This window comes from Globicephala melas, chromosome 8 (assembly GCF_963455315.2).
Source record: "Globicephala melas chromosome 8, mGloMel1.2, whole genome shotgun sequence".
NCBI lineage: Eukaryota > Metazoa > Chordata > Mammalia > Artiodactyla > Delphinidae > Globicephala > Globicephala melas.
The window spans coordinates 68,606,039-68,620,718 of record NC_083321.1 but is presented as its reverse complement, the minus strand read 5'-3'; the positions used below and the strand labels follow the sequence as shown (position 1 = coordinate 68,620,718).

The following is a 14,680-nucleotide window of genomic DNA, read 5'->3' as shown; positions in this document are numbered from 1 at the left end:
CCCATGCACATATGGTCACCTTATCTTTGATAAAGGAGGCAAGAATATACAATGGAGAAAAGACAGCCTCTTCAGTAAGTGGTGCTGGGAAAACTGGACAGGTACATGTAAAAGAATGAAATTAGAACACTCCCTAACACCATACACAAACATAAACTCAAAGTGGATTAAAGACCTAAATGTAAGGCCAGACACTATAAAACTCTTAGAGGAAAACATAGGCAGAACACTCTATGACATAAATCACAGCAAGATCCTTTTTGACTCACCTCCTAGGGAAATGAAAGTAAAAGCAAAAATAAACAAAAGGGACCTAATGAAACTTAAAAAAAAATTGCACAGCAAAGGAAACCATAAACAAGATGAAAAGACAACCCTCAGAATGGGAGAAAATATTTGCAAATGAAGCAACTGACAAAGGATTAATCTCCAAAATTTACAAGCAGCTCACGCAGCTCAATATCAAAAAAACAAACAACCCAATCCAAAAATGGGCAGAAGACCTAAATAGACATTTCACTAGAGAAGATATACAGATTGCCAACAAACACATGAAAGAATGCTCAACATCATTAATAATTAGAGAAATGCAAGTCAAAACCACAATGCGATATCATCTCACACCGGTCAGAATGGCCATCATCAAAAATCTACAAACAGGGCTTCCCTGGTGGCGCAGTGGTTAAGAGTTCGCCTGCAGATGCAGGGGACACGGGTTCGTGCCCCGGTCTGGGAAGATGCCACATGCCACGGAGCAGCTAAGCCCGTGAGCCATGGCCGCTGAGCCTGCGCATCCAGAGCCTGTGCTCTGCAACAGGAGAGGCCACAACAGTGAGGGGCCTGCTTACCGCAAAAAAAAAAAAAAAAAAAAAAAAAAATCTACAAACAATAAATGCTGGAGAGGGTGTGGAGAAAAGGGAACCCTCTTGCACTGTTGGTAGGAATGTAAACTGATACAGCCACTATGGAGAACAGCATGGAGGTTCCTTAAAAAACTAAAAATAGAACTACCATACGACCCAGCAATTCCACTACTTGGTATATACCCTGAGAAAACCATAATTCAAAAAGAGTCATGTACCCCAATGTTCATTGCAGCTCTATTTTCAATAGCCAGGACATGGAAGCAACCCAAGTGTCCATCGACAGATGAATGGAAAAAGAAGATGTGGAACATATATACAATGGAATACTACTCAACCATAAAAAGGAACGAAATTGAGTTATTTGTAGTGAGGTGGATGGACCTATAGTCTGTCATACAGAGTGAAATAAGTCAGGAAGAGAAAAACAAATACCGTATGCTAACATATATACATGGAATCTAAATAAATAAATGGTCATGAAGAACCTAGGGGCAAGATGGGAATAAAGACACAGACCTACTAGAGAACGGACTTGAGGACACAGGGAGGGGGAAGGGTAAGCTGGGACAAAGTGAGAGAGTGGTAGTGTATATATAGACATATACACACTATCAAATGTAAAATAGTCGCATAGCACAAGGAGATCAGCTTGGTGCTTTGTGACCAGCTAGAAGGGTGGGATAGGGAGGTTGGAGGGAGGGAGATGCAAGAGGGAAGAGATATGGGGATATATGTATATATATATAACTGATTCACTTCGTTATAAAGCAGAAACTAACACACCATTGTAAAGTAATTATACACCAATAAAAATGTTAAAAAAAAAGAAAGTTGTATACATAGAAGAGTACTCCTTTAAAGGAGTTTTCTGAATTCAGATGTGAGAATGTGCTTTAATATTCATCTGTCTTGGTCTTTGAAAATATGACTTTCACAGCAGATAAAAACATTTTGGTAGATCATGTAGCAGTACCTTGATTTTAGGAAGGATTTTACAAGATTCTATGAATGAGATCAATGACTCAGATATAAGTCACAGAATAAAGAGTAAATGATTCAGTAGAGAAAATGAGACTTTTGGTTGAAGGTGGATGAACATACAAATTTTGCTCCCTTCCCAAATCCTACTAAAATAAAGCAAAGGAATATTTTTAACCTACAAGGTTAAACCTACAGGACAAAAAAAATGGGAGCTGGTATTGGAAAAAGCCAAGAAGCAACCCACTAGATATTTCTGGAAGTAGGAGGTGAACGCTGGCTGCCCAACTTATACCCTGTAAGCAGGAGGATTTCGAATCACGTTCTCTGGAAACTGATCAGCCTGAGACAAAGGAAAGAGACTACCCTGATAATCAGACAGTGAAGACCACTATTAACAAGCCCTACCCCTGTACACTGGATCCTCCCATCAGCTTCCAATGCCATTACTCTTAAATAGGAGCAAGCAGTCAGAGATCACAGACATCTGAGGGAAGCAGTTCACACAGCGAGGTCAAATACACACAGAAAGACATTGTTTGAAGAAAATTATGCAGAAAGAAGAAAACGTCAAAAAATTTATGATTAAGATACTAGAGGTATTAGCGCCAGGAAAAACAAAACATGCAGGAAAGGAAGAGTAATCACAGTATACTATATGGCTCAGAGGTGAAGAGTATTTATAAAGGTAGAGGTATTTATAAAGTCATAACAAGGCAAACAGAATATTGATCCAACCAAAATTATAGTGTATTGAGAGAACGGAGGAATGGTGTGTGTGTGTGTGTGTGTGTGTGTGTGTGTGTGTGTGTGTGTGTGTGTGTGTGTGTGTGTGTGTGTGTGTGTGTGTGTGTGTAGCAGGGATGACGAGGTGACCAAAACTGAAAAATCAAGAAGTAGCAATGTAAGCATGTTCTTTAGAGATATGGAGATAAATATCAAAGGATTAGCCAAAAGAAATGAAAGTGGTTGCCTTTCGGGAGTGGAAAACTGGAGCAGGAATAGGAGATTGCTGTTTTTTGGTAACAGGGACAAAGAACCAAATGACTTTTTAAATTACATACATGAGTAACTAAGTAAAGGAAAATCTGGATAAATATTGTTTTTCAGTTAGAAAAGATATTTTAAAGAAAAAAATCCATCATATGTGCATCCACTTATATTGTACAAGGAAAATGACATTTTTCAAAACATCACTCCAGAATTCAGAAATTTTGGGACTCTCTGTGTTTTATTGACCTTAGCATTGCTCAGTGCATTTGTGGAATTCCTATTTAGAAATGACCTTCAGAGATAAGTTTATTAAACATAAGCTTTAATAATCTTAAATATATTAGACTGCACAGCACATTGGATGGTGGTTATACTGAGCCCTTAGGGAGCTGTAGCTGCACTGTAGTTGGTGGAATGATTTCTCTGGAAACGTAATTGATTTCTCTTCTAGAGTAGCAGAGGCTGGGAGAAAGGCAGCGCCGTGGAGTAATTGTTGGGGTTTGGAAAGAGGCACAAATTGAAGGATGTGGAGAAATATGCCAGAGCCACACCCACAGAATGACTGACTGTAAAGGAGTTAATATAAGAAGCAAGAGATAATTTCAAACATTTCTTATTCATATTTTTAATGAGTCAAAGAGTGTATTGCATTGATAAAGAAAAGCAATTTACTATGTAAAAGGAACAATGAAATAAACATACAAAAAAGAAGTATTGGAAATAAAAATATGGTTGTCAATACTAAAGATCTCAAGAGAAGCAATAAAAAACCAGAATGTAATCATTGCTGAAATAAAAATGACAAAATGCAAGGAATTCCTCCAGAACACAGAACAAAAAAGACAATGATGGAAATTACGAGAAAAAAAGAAAAAGATGTAGGCATTCTAGTAGATTGAAACAAGATGGTGGAAAATTACTAATCAAAGGAATAGAAGAAAATTTCACTGAGCTGAAGAGATTTGAATCTTCAGTAATAAAAGTGTTCACCAAATGCTGTGAAGGATTATTGAGAAAGGATCTATACCTAGAAAGTTATCTTGGTAAATTTGTAAATTTCAAGGATAAAAAGAAATCCCATAAGCCTCCAGATATGAAAAAAAAAAAAGAAAGGGATAACAAAACCTGGAGGAGAGAATGAGACTGGCATTGGACTTTCCATCTTCAACACTACACTTCAAGACCATGGGAGTAATGACTGTTACAGAGTTCCTGTGTAAGGGTAAAAATAAGACATTTGGACATGAAAAAAGTTAAGAAGTACACTACCTATGTTCATTTTTATGAAAAGATTACCTAAGGCAGTACTTCAGTCAAATTAAAAATGAATTTTAAATAAATTAAATTAAGAACAGGGAAAATTTTATATAATAGTAATAAGCGATGCAATAAAATTTACAGCTGTTAAAGAGGATTCTTAAAAGAGGAATAAAATAGATAACATTATCCTATATATAATCATTTATATATAAATTAATAGAAATCAGGACTAGAAATCCAGATTATTTCTTGGAGGTGAAGTAAGGGAATGCGGAAGCAAAAACAGTACTAAAGGTGAAGTCTTACATAGGATTGAGGGAGGTCAAAGTTACACTAAAAATTCGGGAAGCCAGACTAGAAATCCAAATTTTAAATATTTGTTGGGCTTCCCTGGTGGCGCAGTGGTTGAGGGTCCGCCTGCCGATGCAGGGGACGCGGGTTCGTGCCCTGGTCCGGGAAGATCCCACATGCCGTGGAGCGGCTGGTCCTGTGAGCCATGGCCGCTGGGCCTGCGCATCCGGAGCCTGTGCTCCGCAGTGGGTGAGGCCACAACAGTGAGAGGCCCGCGTACCGCAAAAAAAAAAAAAATTTGTAAAAAATGTAAATTAAAAACTTATAAAATAAGATGTAGAACTTCTAAGAAAAAAAGAAAACTAGATAAGACTAGCAAATGCTGGCAAAGCAAAAAGGGTCAAATGTTAATATATTAATGATCATAAAATCCTCTTTTTAGTGGCAAAGACATTCCAATTGAGGTATATATATACATTAATCTAACCATATGCTACTTATAAGAGACACAATATGATACTAAAAAAATATTGCAAACAAGGGTATGAGAGAATAGAAAATATGTATTGGTCTCTGCCCCCCGTTCTTGGCACAAAGTTCCTAAAACCTTGTAATTTCCTAAGTGATAAGAACTCTAGGGGCATCTCTTGCTCTAATATTGGTCTTAGACCTTGGTTCCTGAAACCTTAGTAATTTCCTGGGTGATAGGAGTGTCTTTTGTTCTAATGAGGCAACTTTGGGCAGGTTCCTAGATGACTCCTGGATGAGGGCTGGTCACAAGAAAGACCAAGTCATGATTAGAAACTTGGAATTTTCAGCCCCGCCTCTCCCCCCTCCATTCCCTTGTGTAGGGAGATGGTCTGAAAATGGAGTTAGTGATCAATCATGCCTACGTGATGAAGCCTCCATAAAAATCCCCAAAGTATGGGGTTTGGAGAGCTTCTGGGCTGGTGACCAGGTGGAGGTGCTGGGAGAGTGGCATGCCGCTTCCCATATACCTTGCACTATGCATCCTTTCCATCTGGACGCTCACCTGTATCCTTTAACAAGCTGGATGAAAGTAAGAGTTTAAAGGTAAGTGTTTTCCCTAGTCTGTGAGCTACTCTAGCAAATTAATCAAATCCAAGGAGGGGTTATTGGAACCTCTGATCTGTAACTGGTTGGTCAGAAGCACGGGTGACAACCTGGGCTTGCAACTGGAGCTGAAGAGGGTGGTGAGCAGTCTTGTGGGACTAAGTCCTCAACCTGTGGGATCTGGTGCTGTCTCTAGGTACACAGTGTCAGAACTGAGTTGAATTGCAGGACACCCAGCTGGTGTCCCAGAGAATTGCTTGGTGGGGGAAAAAACCTCCACACATTTGGTGACCAGAAGTGAAGTGTTCTCTGTGAAGGTAAAGGAGACACACAGGGAAGAAAGACACAGTAGGGAAGAAATGGGTTTTTCCCTACAAAGGAATGAGAAGACTGAATTTTTTCCTTTATAAAAGGGATGAAGAAGGCTATTACAGACTAATGCAAATTAAGAAGAAAGCAGAGATGGCAATATCAATATCAGGCAAAGTAGAATTCAAATAAAAATCACTCACTTATACTTGTGAGACATTCTATGAAGCTAAACCATATAATATACCATGAAGCTATAACATCCATGAACCTCAATATATTGAGCAACAGAACACTGGACATAGAAAATTAAAACTGCCTGAAATAAAAGAAGAATTGGATAAAAATTACAATTATAGTAAAGATCTGTCTTAAAATGTGACAGATCAAATAGACAAAAAGGTAATAATGGATTTGAAAAGCATAATTTAAACATAATAATAATAACAATTAAACAGTTTGGCTATATATGTATAACTTTTTAACCTTTTTTCTTAAGCAAAAGAGAATATACATTTGTTTTCAATGCCTAAAGGACATTAATAAAAGTTGATCATGTAACAAAGCATAAGAATAATCTTAATGAAACTGAACTATCATATAGGTCATATTCTATGACCATGGATGTAGGTGGATTAGAAAGTAATAATAAAAAGATAATTAAACCCCGCCCCCAGAAGTTACATCTCCCAAATATCTCTTGAGTCAAAGAGGAAATCAAAGCTGAAATAATAGACAATTTAGAAAATGAGAGTGGGAACACTAATTCTATGGCCTGCAGCAAAGTTGAGCCCAAGAGGAACTTTAGCTTTAAATGCTTGTATTATTTAAAGAAATCATGAAATCCAGAAATCACGAAAATAACTGAATCATATTTTTCAACTCAAAAATCAGAACAGGATAAGTAAAATAAAACATAAAAGGACAAAGAGCAGTAATTCATGAATAAAACAAAAACAAAGTAAAATGTAGACATGGTTCTCTTAACAAGTCCAATAAAAGTAGATTATTTATTCATTCTATAGTTATTTATGTTCTGGGCATACACTCTGAAAAGAAAAAGGACAAACTTGTCTGATTCACTTTGTTGTACAACAGAAACTAGCACAGCATTGTGAAGCAGTTATACTCCAATAAAGATGTATAAAAAACAACAACAAAAAATCCCATGACAAAAATAAATAAATAAATGTTTCATTTAGAAGTTTAGGTTGATAATCATGGCACAAACACCTATAATTGGGAGAAATCTTGGATAAATAAAAATCAAACCCTGTTATAACCTAGATGTCAGAGAATCATGACTCACCCACATCATAAATGTTCTGTGTAAAAGGTCCCACCTCAGGCCTTTGTGTTTTCTGTTCTTCGTGTCTGGAACCGTCTTCTCCCAGACATAAGCTCTGCTCAAATGCTGCCTTACCAGGAATCTTTGCTTGACCACCCCATTTTCATCCTCAGCCTGCTTTATTCTTCTTCATATCACATATGAAACATGTTGATATCTCCCACTGTCTCTCCCACTAATGTAAAAATCCCTTGGAGGAGCGGGCTCTAGTGTGTTCACTGCTGTCTTCCTGGCGCTTAGACCAATGAATGGCTCATTGTAGACTTTAGATAAATGAAATCTTCGTCAAATGAAGGTTGCTCCACAAATCATTACTGTGTATATAGGTGACATAGTTTGATAAGCATATAACAAATCCGTGATGAGTGAGGTTTTATCATCTTCATGATCTAAATTTTTACGTATTTCTCAATAATGCATGGGACAGAGGCAAAGCCAACCCGGCTCTCCATTCTTTGGAGACCAAGGTCGACAAGGTCTGGTCCCATGTCTGCTGTTGTAAGTGGTGGCTTTCTCATGGAAACCTCCAGTAATTCTCATTCACTTCTGGTTTGTAATTACATTGTACCCAAATGAGCTCTATGGCTCCCTACTAAATACTAAGTTCTTTAAGGTTTGTTCCTTAACGGTCTTTGTATGAGTCAGAGAGCTTAGTGTTCTGCCTGGCATACAGTCAGTCCTCCATACTTTTTTCCAAAAGAATGAAGAGAAACAGCAGTCTCCATGCCTCAGATTTGCAGGAGTGAAGTGATATCTGGTACCCAACCTTAGCTTCAAGACCTTCAATCTGCATCATAGCCCTTAGTGCCATCTTCACACCAGGGACTTACCACCTGCTCAATTCAGAACCCTATCCTGGCTCTGCTATGGGTTCCAGGCAGGATGCTCCCCACATCTTTTTGCCATCCATTTCTAATGTAGCAAAATGCTGGGATTGGAGCCAGACATATCTGCTGAATTCAAAGCCTACCTTCTCCAGAAACCAGCTGTGTATTCTGGGCCAAGTTCCTGCTTTATTTCTCTTTCTTTCTACCTTTCTGAACTCAGTGTGACAGAGGCTGCTAGTTGTTCACCAATATCCATTCTTTTTCCTTTTATTATAGTACCTTTAAGCTTTAACTGGCCATATGGATGCCCAGTTAGAGACTGCATTTCTCAGCCTTCCTTGCAGCTAGCTCTTGCCCTGGGGCTAAGTTCGGGCCAATGCGGAGTGAACAGAAGCAAGGCTTGTCACTTCCAGGTCATACTCCTAAGAGGAACCGGTCTTACTCTCTCCTCTTGCCCTTCCCCCTTCCCTCTGGCAGGAGCACAGTCATGACGGTGGGAGCTAAAGTAATCACTTCAGGCCCAGAGCTGGAAATCATGTAGTGAGAATGGCGGAGCTGCCCTACCAGCCCTGGTCTGCTCATCTCTGGTCTTGTGGACGAAACAGAAATACACTTCAATCTTTTTTAAACCTCTGTATTTGGGGGTCTCTTTGTCACAAGAGCTTAGACTATACTCTAACTAATATGCTCCATTTTGTTAGTTGTAAAATGAGAATGATACCTAGCAGGGCTGTTCTAAGGAGGAGTATGCAGTAGAAGTTTAAGAATTGTGCAGCTTTTAGCCTGCTGTCAAAGTCACAGTCTGAGCAGAATAACTGAAAGTAAGATATCTGGAGTGTTTGACTAGTGCCAAAGTGAGTCACAGTCAAGATCAGGCACTATAGTATCACTCCTATCCCCAATCCCTCTCCCACTTTTCTCCACTCCCTCTCAACTCCCTAAGTTCTAGGGTCAGCCAGTGGCCAGTTGGCTAATGAAACAGTAGGAAGAGAAACCTTTATGGTGCTGGTGGCAGGGCAGGACAGACATTTGTCAAAAAGAATTTAATTTTTTACAATGGCAAATGCCATACAAACTCTATTCCTTATCTCTTCCTGAAATGTTTGGTAAAACATCCAGTTCTTGCTGCAGTTTTGAGGAGCTAAGTCTGTTTTGAGGCTATGTTTACATTTTGAGTTCAGCCTTAAGGGTAAGCCTGGAGGGATGCTTGGACACTCAATGCAGCAGGAAAGGAGCAAGCTGGCCAGGAGCTGCTGCACTGTGGAAACCCAAGAGCACATGAGGCCTATGTGGGCATCCATCACCCTAGAAAACTGGAAAATTTCACTAAAAGTTGGAAAATGGTGATTTTTGACTACAGATTCATAGTCAAAACTGGAAAGACTCAAACTATAGATTCTTAATTAAAGTCACTTGAGTTTCTCCCAACCTCTTCACCAAAAATAATTGGTACATCCTCTATTAATACTAAATTTCAAAATTCACATATCATCAGGGAGATTTTGGCATAATTAAGTACCAACGTCATTAAAAAGCAATGTCTCAGCACTTACTCCACTGTATTATGGGCTTGGTTCTCCATGTCAAGAAACTGCTGCATCTGGTTTGTATTTCTTGATTTTTAATCTGTGAGGAGGAAAAAAATGATCTAGATTCCTAAAATGCTTACATTTATTAACCTATAAAACAAGAAAATTTTGCTACTGGCAAACCATGCTGTTATATGAGTTTTTCTGAGTGTAGTACTCTTGGTTCCACAAAACGTAGAAACTTGCATGTGTGTGTGTGCCCCATGCATTTACTGGCTTAGTGATGAGTTGAAATAGATGCTACTGACTGAAGTGAACATTCATTCACTATCTAATGAACAACAGCTTGGTGCCAGGTACTTTGCAAAGTGCCAACACATGAGATGAGTAAAACAGAATTCCTACTCCAGATGGGTCCCAGCTGAAGGGACTCAAACTTTCCTTCCTGGTGGTTCCCCTAAAGGTCTACCTTTATTTGAGTAGATTCTTTCTTTGGTCCTGTCTGGATTTAGTTAGAATGAATATACCACGAGATTTAGGACAAAAAACGTAAAATTGCCTAAAAATAGAAAAATAGAAATAGAAAATAAAAATAGAAAAAGAAAATAAAAATAGAAAAATAGAAATCTTAACAATTCCTCAGTGGCTCTGTGGGCACCTGCTCACCCTTTTGACAATATAGGGATGTTAGTACTTCCTAAAGTAAAAAAAAAAAAGGTTTTCCCAGCAACGTAGTTTTAAGTAAAAAGAAAAAAAATCTATGAGGATAAATGGACAAATATTGAAAAGGACTTTGACTCCTCTGAATAAAAGTTAAACAGCATTCAAGATGGTAGAAAGAGGAGGAAGACAGGCGGGCTCAAGTCCCTCTCAAATCAAAGGGATTAAAGAGAGACCCTGGAATTGCGAGTGGAGCAGAAGGGCGAGGAGCAGGAATGGGCAATGAAAACTTGACCAGTACGTTCAGATGAATAATTTCATTTTGTAGGTTCTCAAATCCCTCACTTTAACATCAGGGAAACTGAGGCACAGACGAGCCAAGTGACTTGCCCAAAGCCACACAACTAGAACACAGACCTTCCAGTTTAGGGAGAATCTCCGTTCTGAATTCTACAGGGTCAGTCCGAGCCTCTCTCCACCCGTCCCACAGCCCGCGCCCCCCGGGAGGGTTCAAGGCCAGCCTCCGCGGAACAGCCTGTCTGTTGGGGGTCCCCCGCCCCTCTTGGGCAAGCTGGGCTAAAGGTCGAGGGTCCGAGGAGGGTTACCTGCGCCGCGCCGCGCTCTCCCGAGAGGTCTGAAGCCCCGAGAGTAGGAACGCCGGGGCCACCGCCAGCCCGGCCCGCCCCGAGGGGCCCCGCCGCCCGCCGCCCGGGCCCGCCAGCCCGCCGCGCGGCCTCCGAGGCCGTTACGGCCTCTCGCTCCCGGCCCGCCGCCTCCACAGAGCCGCTGCTGGCTGCCATGGGGACGCGGCCGAACTCGCTGCTGCGGGGGGTGAGGCGGGGGATGGGCTCGGCGGCGCGGCGGGCTGACCCGCGGGAAGCCGCGGCTGCCGCGCCTTGCCGGGCTACCCGGGACCTCGCCGCCCTGCAGTTCTGCGTGTGGGGTCTGCTCAGCAGACGGAGGGCTCCCCGAGACCACATTCTGGGTGCTGTCCACTTTGTGGCTCCCACCGCTTAGCAGAGTGTCCGGCACTTGACGGGGATCCGAGAAATATTTGTCGAATGAATGAACGAAATAACGAGGGAACAAAGTGTAAACAGCTGGGGGGAGGGAGGGTTCTGCATCCAGGTTCCTTAAATCCCCCTGGCTTCCCCCTCCTCTTACCCACATTTGAAATGATACGAAAAAGAAATAGACTTACGGCAAAGAGAGCTGCCTTTCGAGTCACCAAAGTGGCCCCAGCTAGGAAGAGCTTTACTTTCAGCAGCAACTGTACCTGTCTTTCCCATCCAGCGCATTGGGTCCTTAGAGCAACTCTGCTAGTTAGACGGAGCAGATAGTGTTGCTTCCCTTTTAGGGAGAAGGAAATACCTCCTAAGTGGGGGAACACGGACGGAACTCAGAGTGATTGATTCCAAATTCTTTCTTTTTTTCACCAAATTCCAAGTATAACTGATGACAGAAGCTCTGTTTCATGGTTCTGATTTCAAAGAAATGATAGGAAAGAATATATGCATAAATACTTGTACGTACACACACACACACACACACACACACACACACATATATATATATACCCATTTTTTTTCTACTGATACCACGAGTAATATTTTAAGCACTTAGATTTTGTGTTTGGAAAATATTCTAGCATCTATTTTAGGGACAGAATTCCTTGCAATACATTCAGTCGATTAATTCCTAATTCTTAAAATCTTTTATTTGCACTCCACTTTCATAATATTAACATTAATTTGCTACTTTAATATGGCTATCAATTTAATACTGACCTCAATTCCTCCATCCAAATTCCAAAATAACATTTGCTGTTTCTCGACAAATTGAGTTTCATAGATGAATTGTGTCAAGTAACTCAGGTCATTAGTGCTAATAAGTGTTTCATAGTTCTCATTATGTTTGAATGAAGAAAGTGATCATTTTATCTTAACTTGAGACCTTCCATTATTCTGTAAACCTTAGTCATATTCTCTATTCTTGTCTAAACTGAATGGATCAATGTATTTATTCTGACCCCAGGAAGGGAAAATGGAACTAGGAATGAAATTTAATGAAGTTTCAGGATGCCCAACATCACTCTTGCTGTGTAGCTCTTTACCATTGGTAAGTACTTTTATGTTCATTAGTTCCTTATATGCTCAAAATGTACCATGCAACACAAGTGTGACAGGTGTTATTGTAGCTCTTTTTAGCATGTTAGGAACCTAAGGTTTAGGGAGAATAAAAAAATTTTGTCCAAGAGGATTCATCTAGTTCAAGTGCAGCTAAGATATGAACCAAGATCATCTTACTTCAAATCCAGTGCTCTTCAAACTCTGTCCTAAAATTAAGGTTGAGCAGGTTTCTTTAGCAGTCAGAATCTTGCACAGGTAACTGTAGATGTATTTAAAGCCATATTTTCACAAGAAAGAATGAATGTGAGCAGGGCTTGCAAAGCATAGGTATGTGAGAGTTCACATACTATGACAGATTTAAAGAAAATTTCAATACAGAATAGAAATACCCCATTCAATTTAATAGGAATAAAGATTTCATTTCAGGGTGAGACTTAAAACTTAAAATGCAAAGACCTACCCTCCCCCCCTCCTCACTGCTCCATGACTCCCCGCCATCAAGTAAGAACTGCAAAGCCTTGAATTTACCCAGAAATGTACCTATTATTAGATCTTTTCAGGTGAAATTGTTTGGAAAGGGATGAGGAGAGGATCGAGGATGGTGTTTGGAAGAAAAACTAAGGGATGAATTATGTAGAATACATAATAATCATTATAGACTGAACCTTAAACATTGAAAAACCTTCATTAACAAAACAGTTTTCATGCCAAAATTTATAATAGTAGTACAGAAAACAAACATACAACTTTAATATATGGAAGGTTATATAAATTATCTTTATGTCTGTCTTTTTATCAACATGGGAATATTTATTTTTATATCATTTTCAAAAGAAGGCTAAAAAATTATATATATATATTACAATGAAAAGTTATGACTACCTTATGCATGGAAAATATTTTAGAAAAAAATTTTAATAATAATAATTATGAAATAACCATAGAATTGGAAGAATTCATTAAGGGCACCTAGTCCAACCCTTCATTTTATATAAAGAAACTCAGACCCAAAGAATTAAAATGATTTGACTAGTTTTATTTCTAGTTAATGACAAAAATAGAGATTAGAGTCCAGGTTTTTTCCTTATGGTATCTTGCCACTTCTATAAGTGGAAGCAGGTTGAGGGAGTTTTCTGGAGATGCTTCAATGCATATTCCAGTTGAGAAAATAGCCATTCAGGAAAAGGAGATTCGGTCTTTAGAACCAAGGCCACCCTAGAGACAGCACTGGCCCATAGAAATATAATGCATACCACCTATCCACCCATGTAATTTAAAATATTCTAGTAGTCAAACTTAAAAAGTAAAAAGAAACAGGTGAAGTTAATTTGAAAAGCATATTTATTTAACCCAACATATCCAAAATATGTTTTCAACATAGAGTCAGTATAAAAAATTGAGATATTTTACATTCTTTTTTTCTATACTTAGTCTTCAAAATCTGGTGTGTAGTTTTTACTTCCAGCACGATCAGTTCCTAGAGCCATATTCAAGTGCTCAATAGCCACACATGACTGGTGGCTACCACATTGGACAGCATATCCCTGGAATACGGGTGCCTGGTCAATGTACTAAAGCCCTTTGTTAAGTGTGAAGGGTCATACAATGAGAGAGATTCTAAGTAATTTGGGTGTGATTTGAGAGGGACTATGAAAGTCTCCTCCCTCAAAATCCTCATTAACCTTCTCTGCATTGGGAGAGGGATTGGAGCAAAGCATAACTAGGCCCCTTAGCCAGGCAGGGTGAGGCCTTTCACTGCATCATGACTCACAGTCCTGTCAATTTTCCTCATCAGGGCTGCTTCTCCAAAGAGAATTCAGACAATTCAGGTTTGATGGGAGGGCCTCTTTGTGTGGGCTGGCCAGGGGCCCAGGTGCCACAGAAGCACGTCCTCCTGATGGGAATTAGGAACACTGGATCTCATTTTAGGTTCAGAAAACAAAACTAAATTTTTTGGGAAATGGCTACCATGATTTTTTCCTATAGTTTTCCTTCTTAGAGGTCCTTAGTGTTTTGCTTTGTGGTTTTGAAAATGTAACCCTCTCTTGGATATTAAAGGGAACCAAAGATTTTTTACAGTCTTGAGCTAAAGTTTCATGGGTGGAATAGCTTATTTCCTGGAATCAGGTATGGCAGGGTTAATACTGAAGTGAAAGGTTCCCAACGGGGAAGACAAATTTGGAGCCAGGGGTCAACTCTTTCCAAAAGCTCATCTCTGTTAAAACCTTTCAGGTCTCGAGCTAATATGATAGTGAGAAATTATTGGGTCAAAATCGAAGAAAGGCAAGGACCTAGAGAAGTGAGTCCAGAGCTCAATGCTGCTTTTGCCTGGAAGGCATTCGATGTTCTGGAAGGAATAACCACAAAACTGAGCAGCAGTTCTGGTAGTCTTGGGAAGCAAAGCGGCCAAAAGACA

The 14,680-nt window shown here is 39.7% G+C and overlaps 1 protein-coding gene across 12 annotated transcripts in view; it reads right to left on the bottom strand.

Moving 5' to 3' along the window:
• The window catches only part of DEUP1 (deuterosome assembly protein 1), a 224,017-nt gene that overhangs the window by 93,087 nt on the left and 116,250 nt on the right, over positions 1–14,680 (bottom strand). For 10 of the 12 annotated variants that reach the window (XM_060303895.1, XM_060303890.1, XM_060303899.1 and 7 more), the window contains 2 exons: positions 11,337–11,615; positions 9,500–9,572 (listed from right to left, as the gene is read on the bottom strand). In XM_060303895.1, coding sequence (XP_060159878.1) covers positions 9,500–9,546 — 47 coding nt within the window. In that variant the 5' untranslated portion in view covers positions 9,547–9,572; positions 11,337–11,615. Of the gene's footprint in view, positions 1–9,499; positions 9,573–11,336; positions 12,742–14,680 lie in introns of those variants that run through there. The other 2 variants (XM_060303896.1, XM_060303898.1) reach the window with 2 other exon arrangements.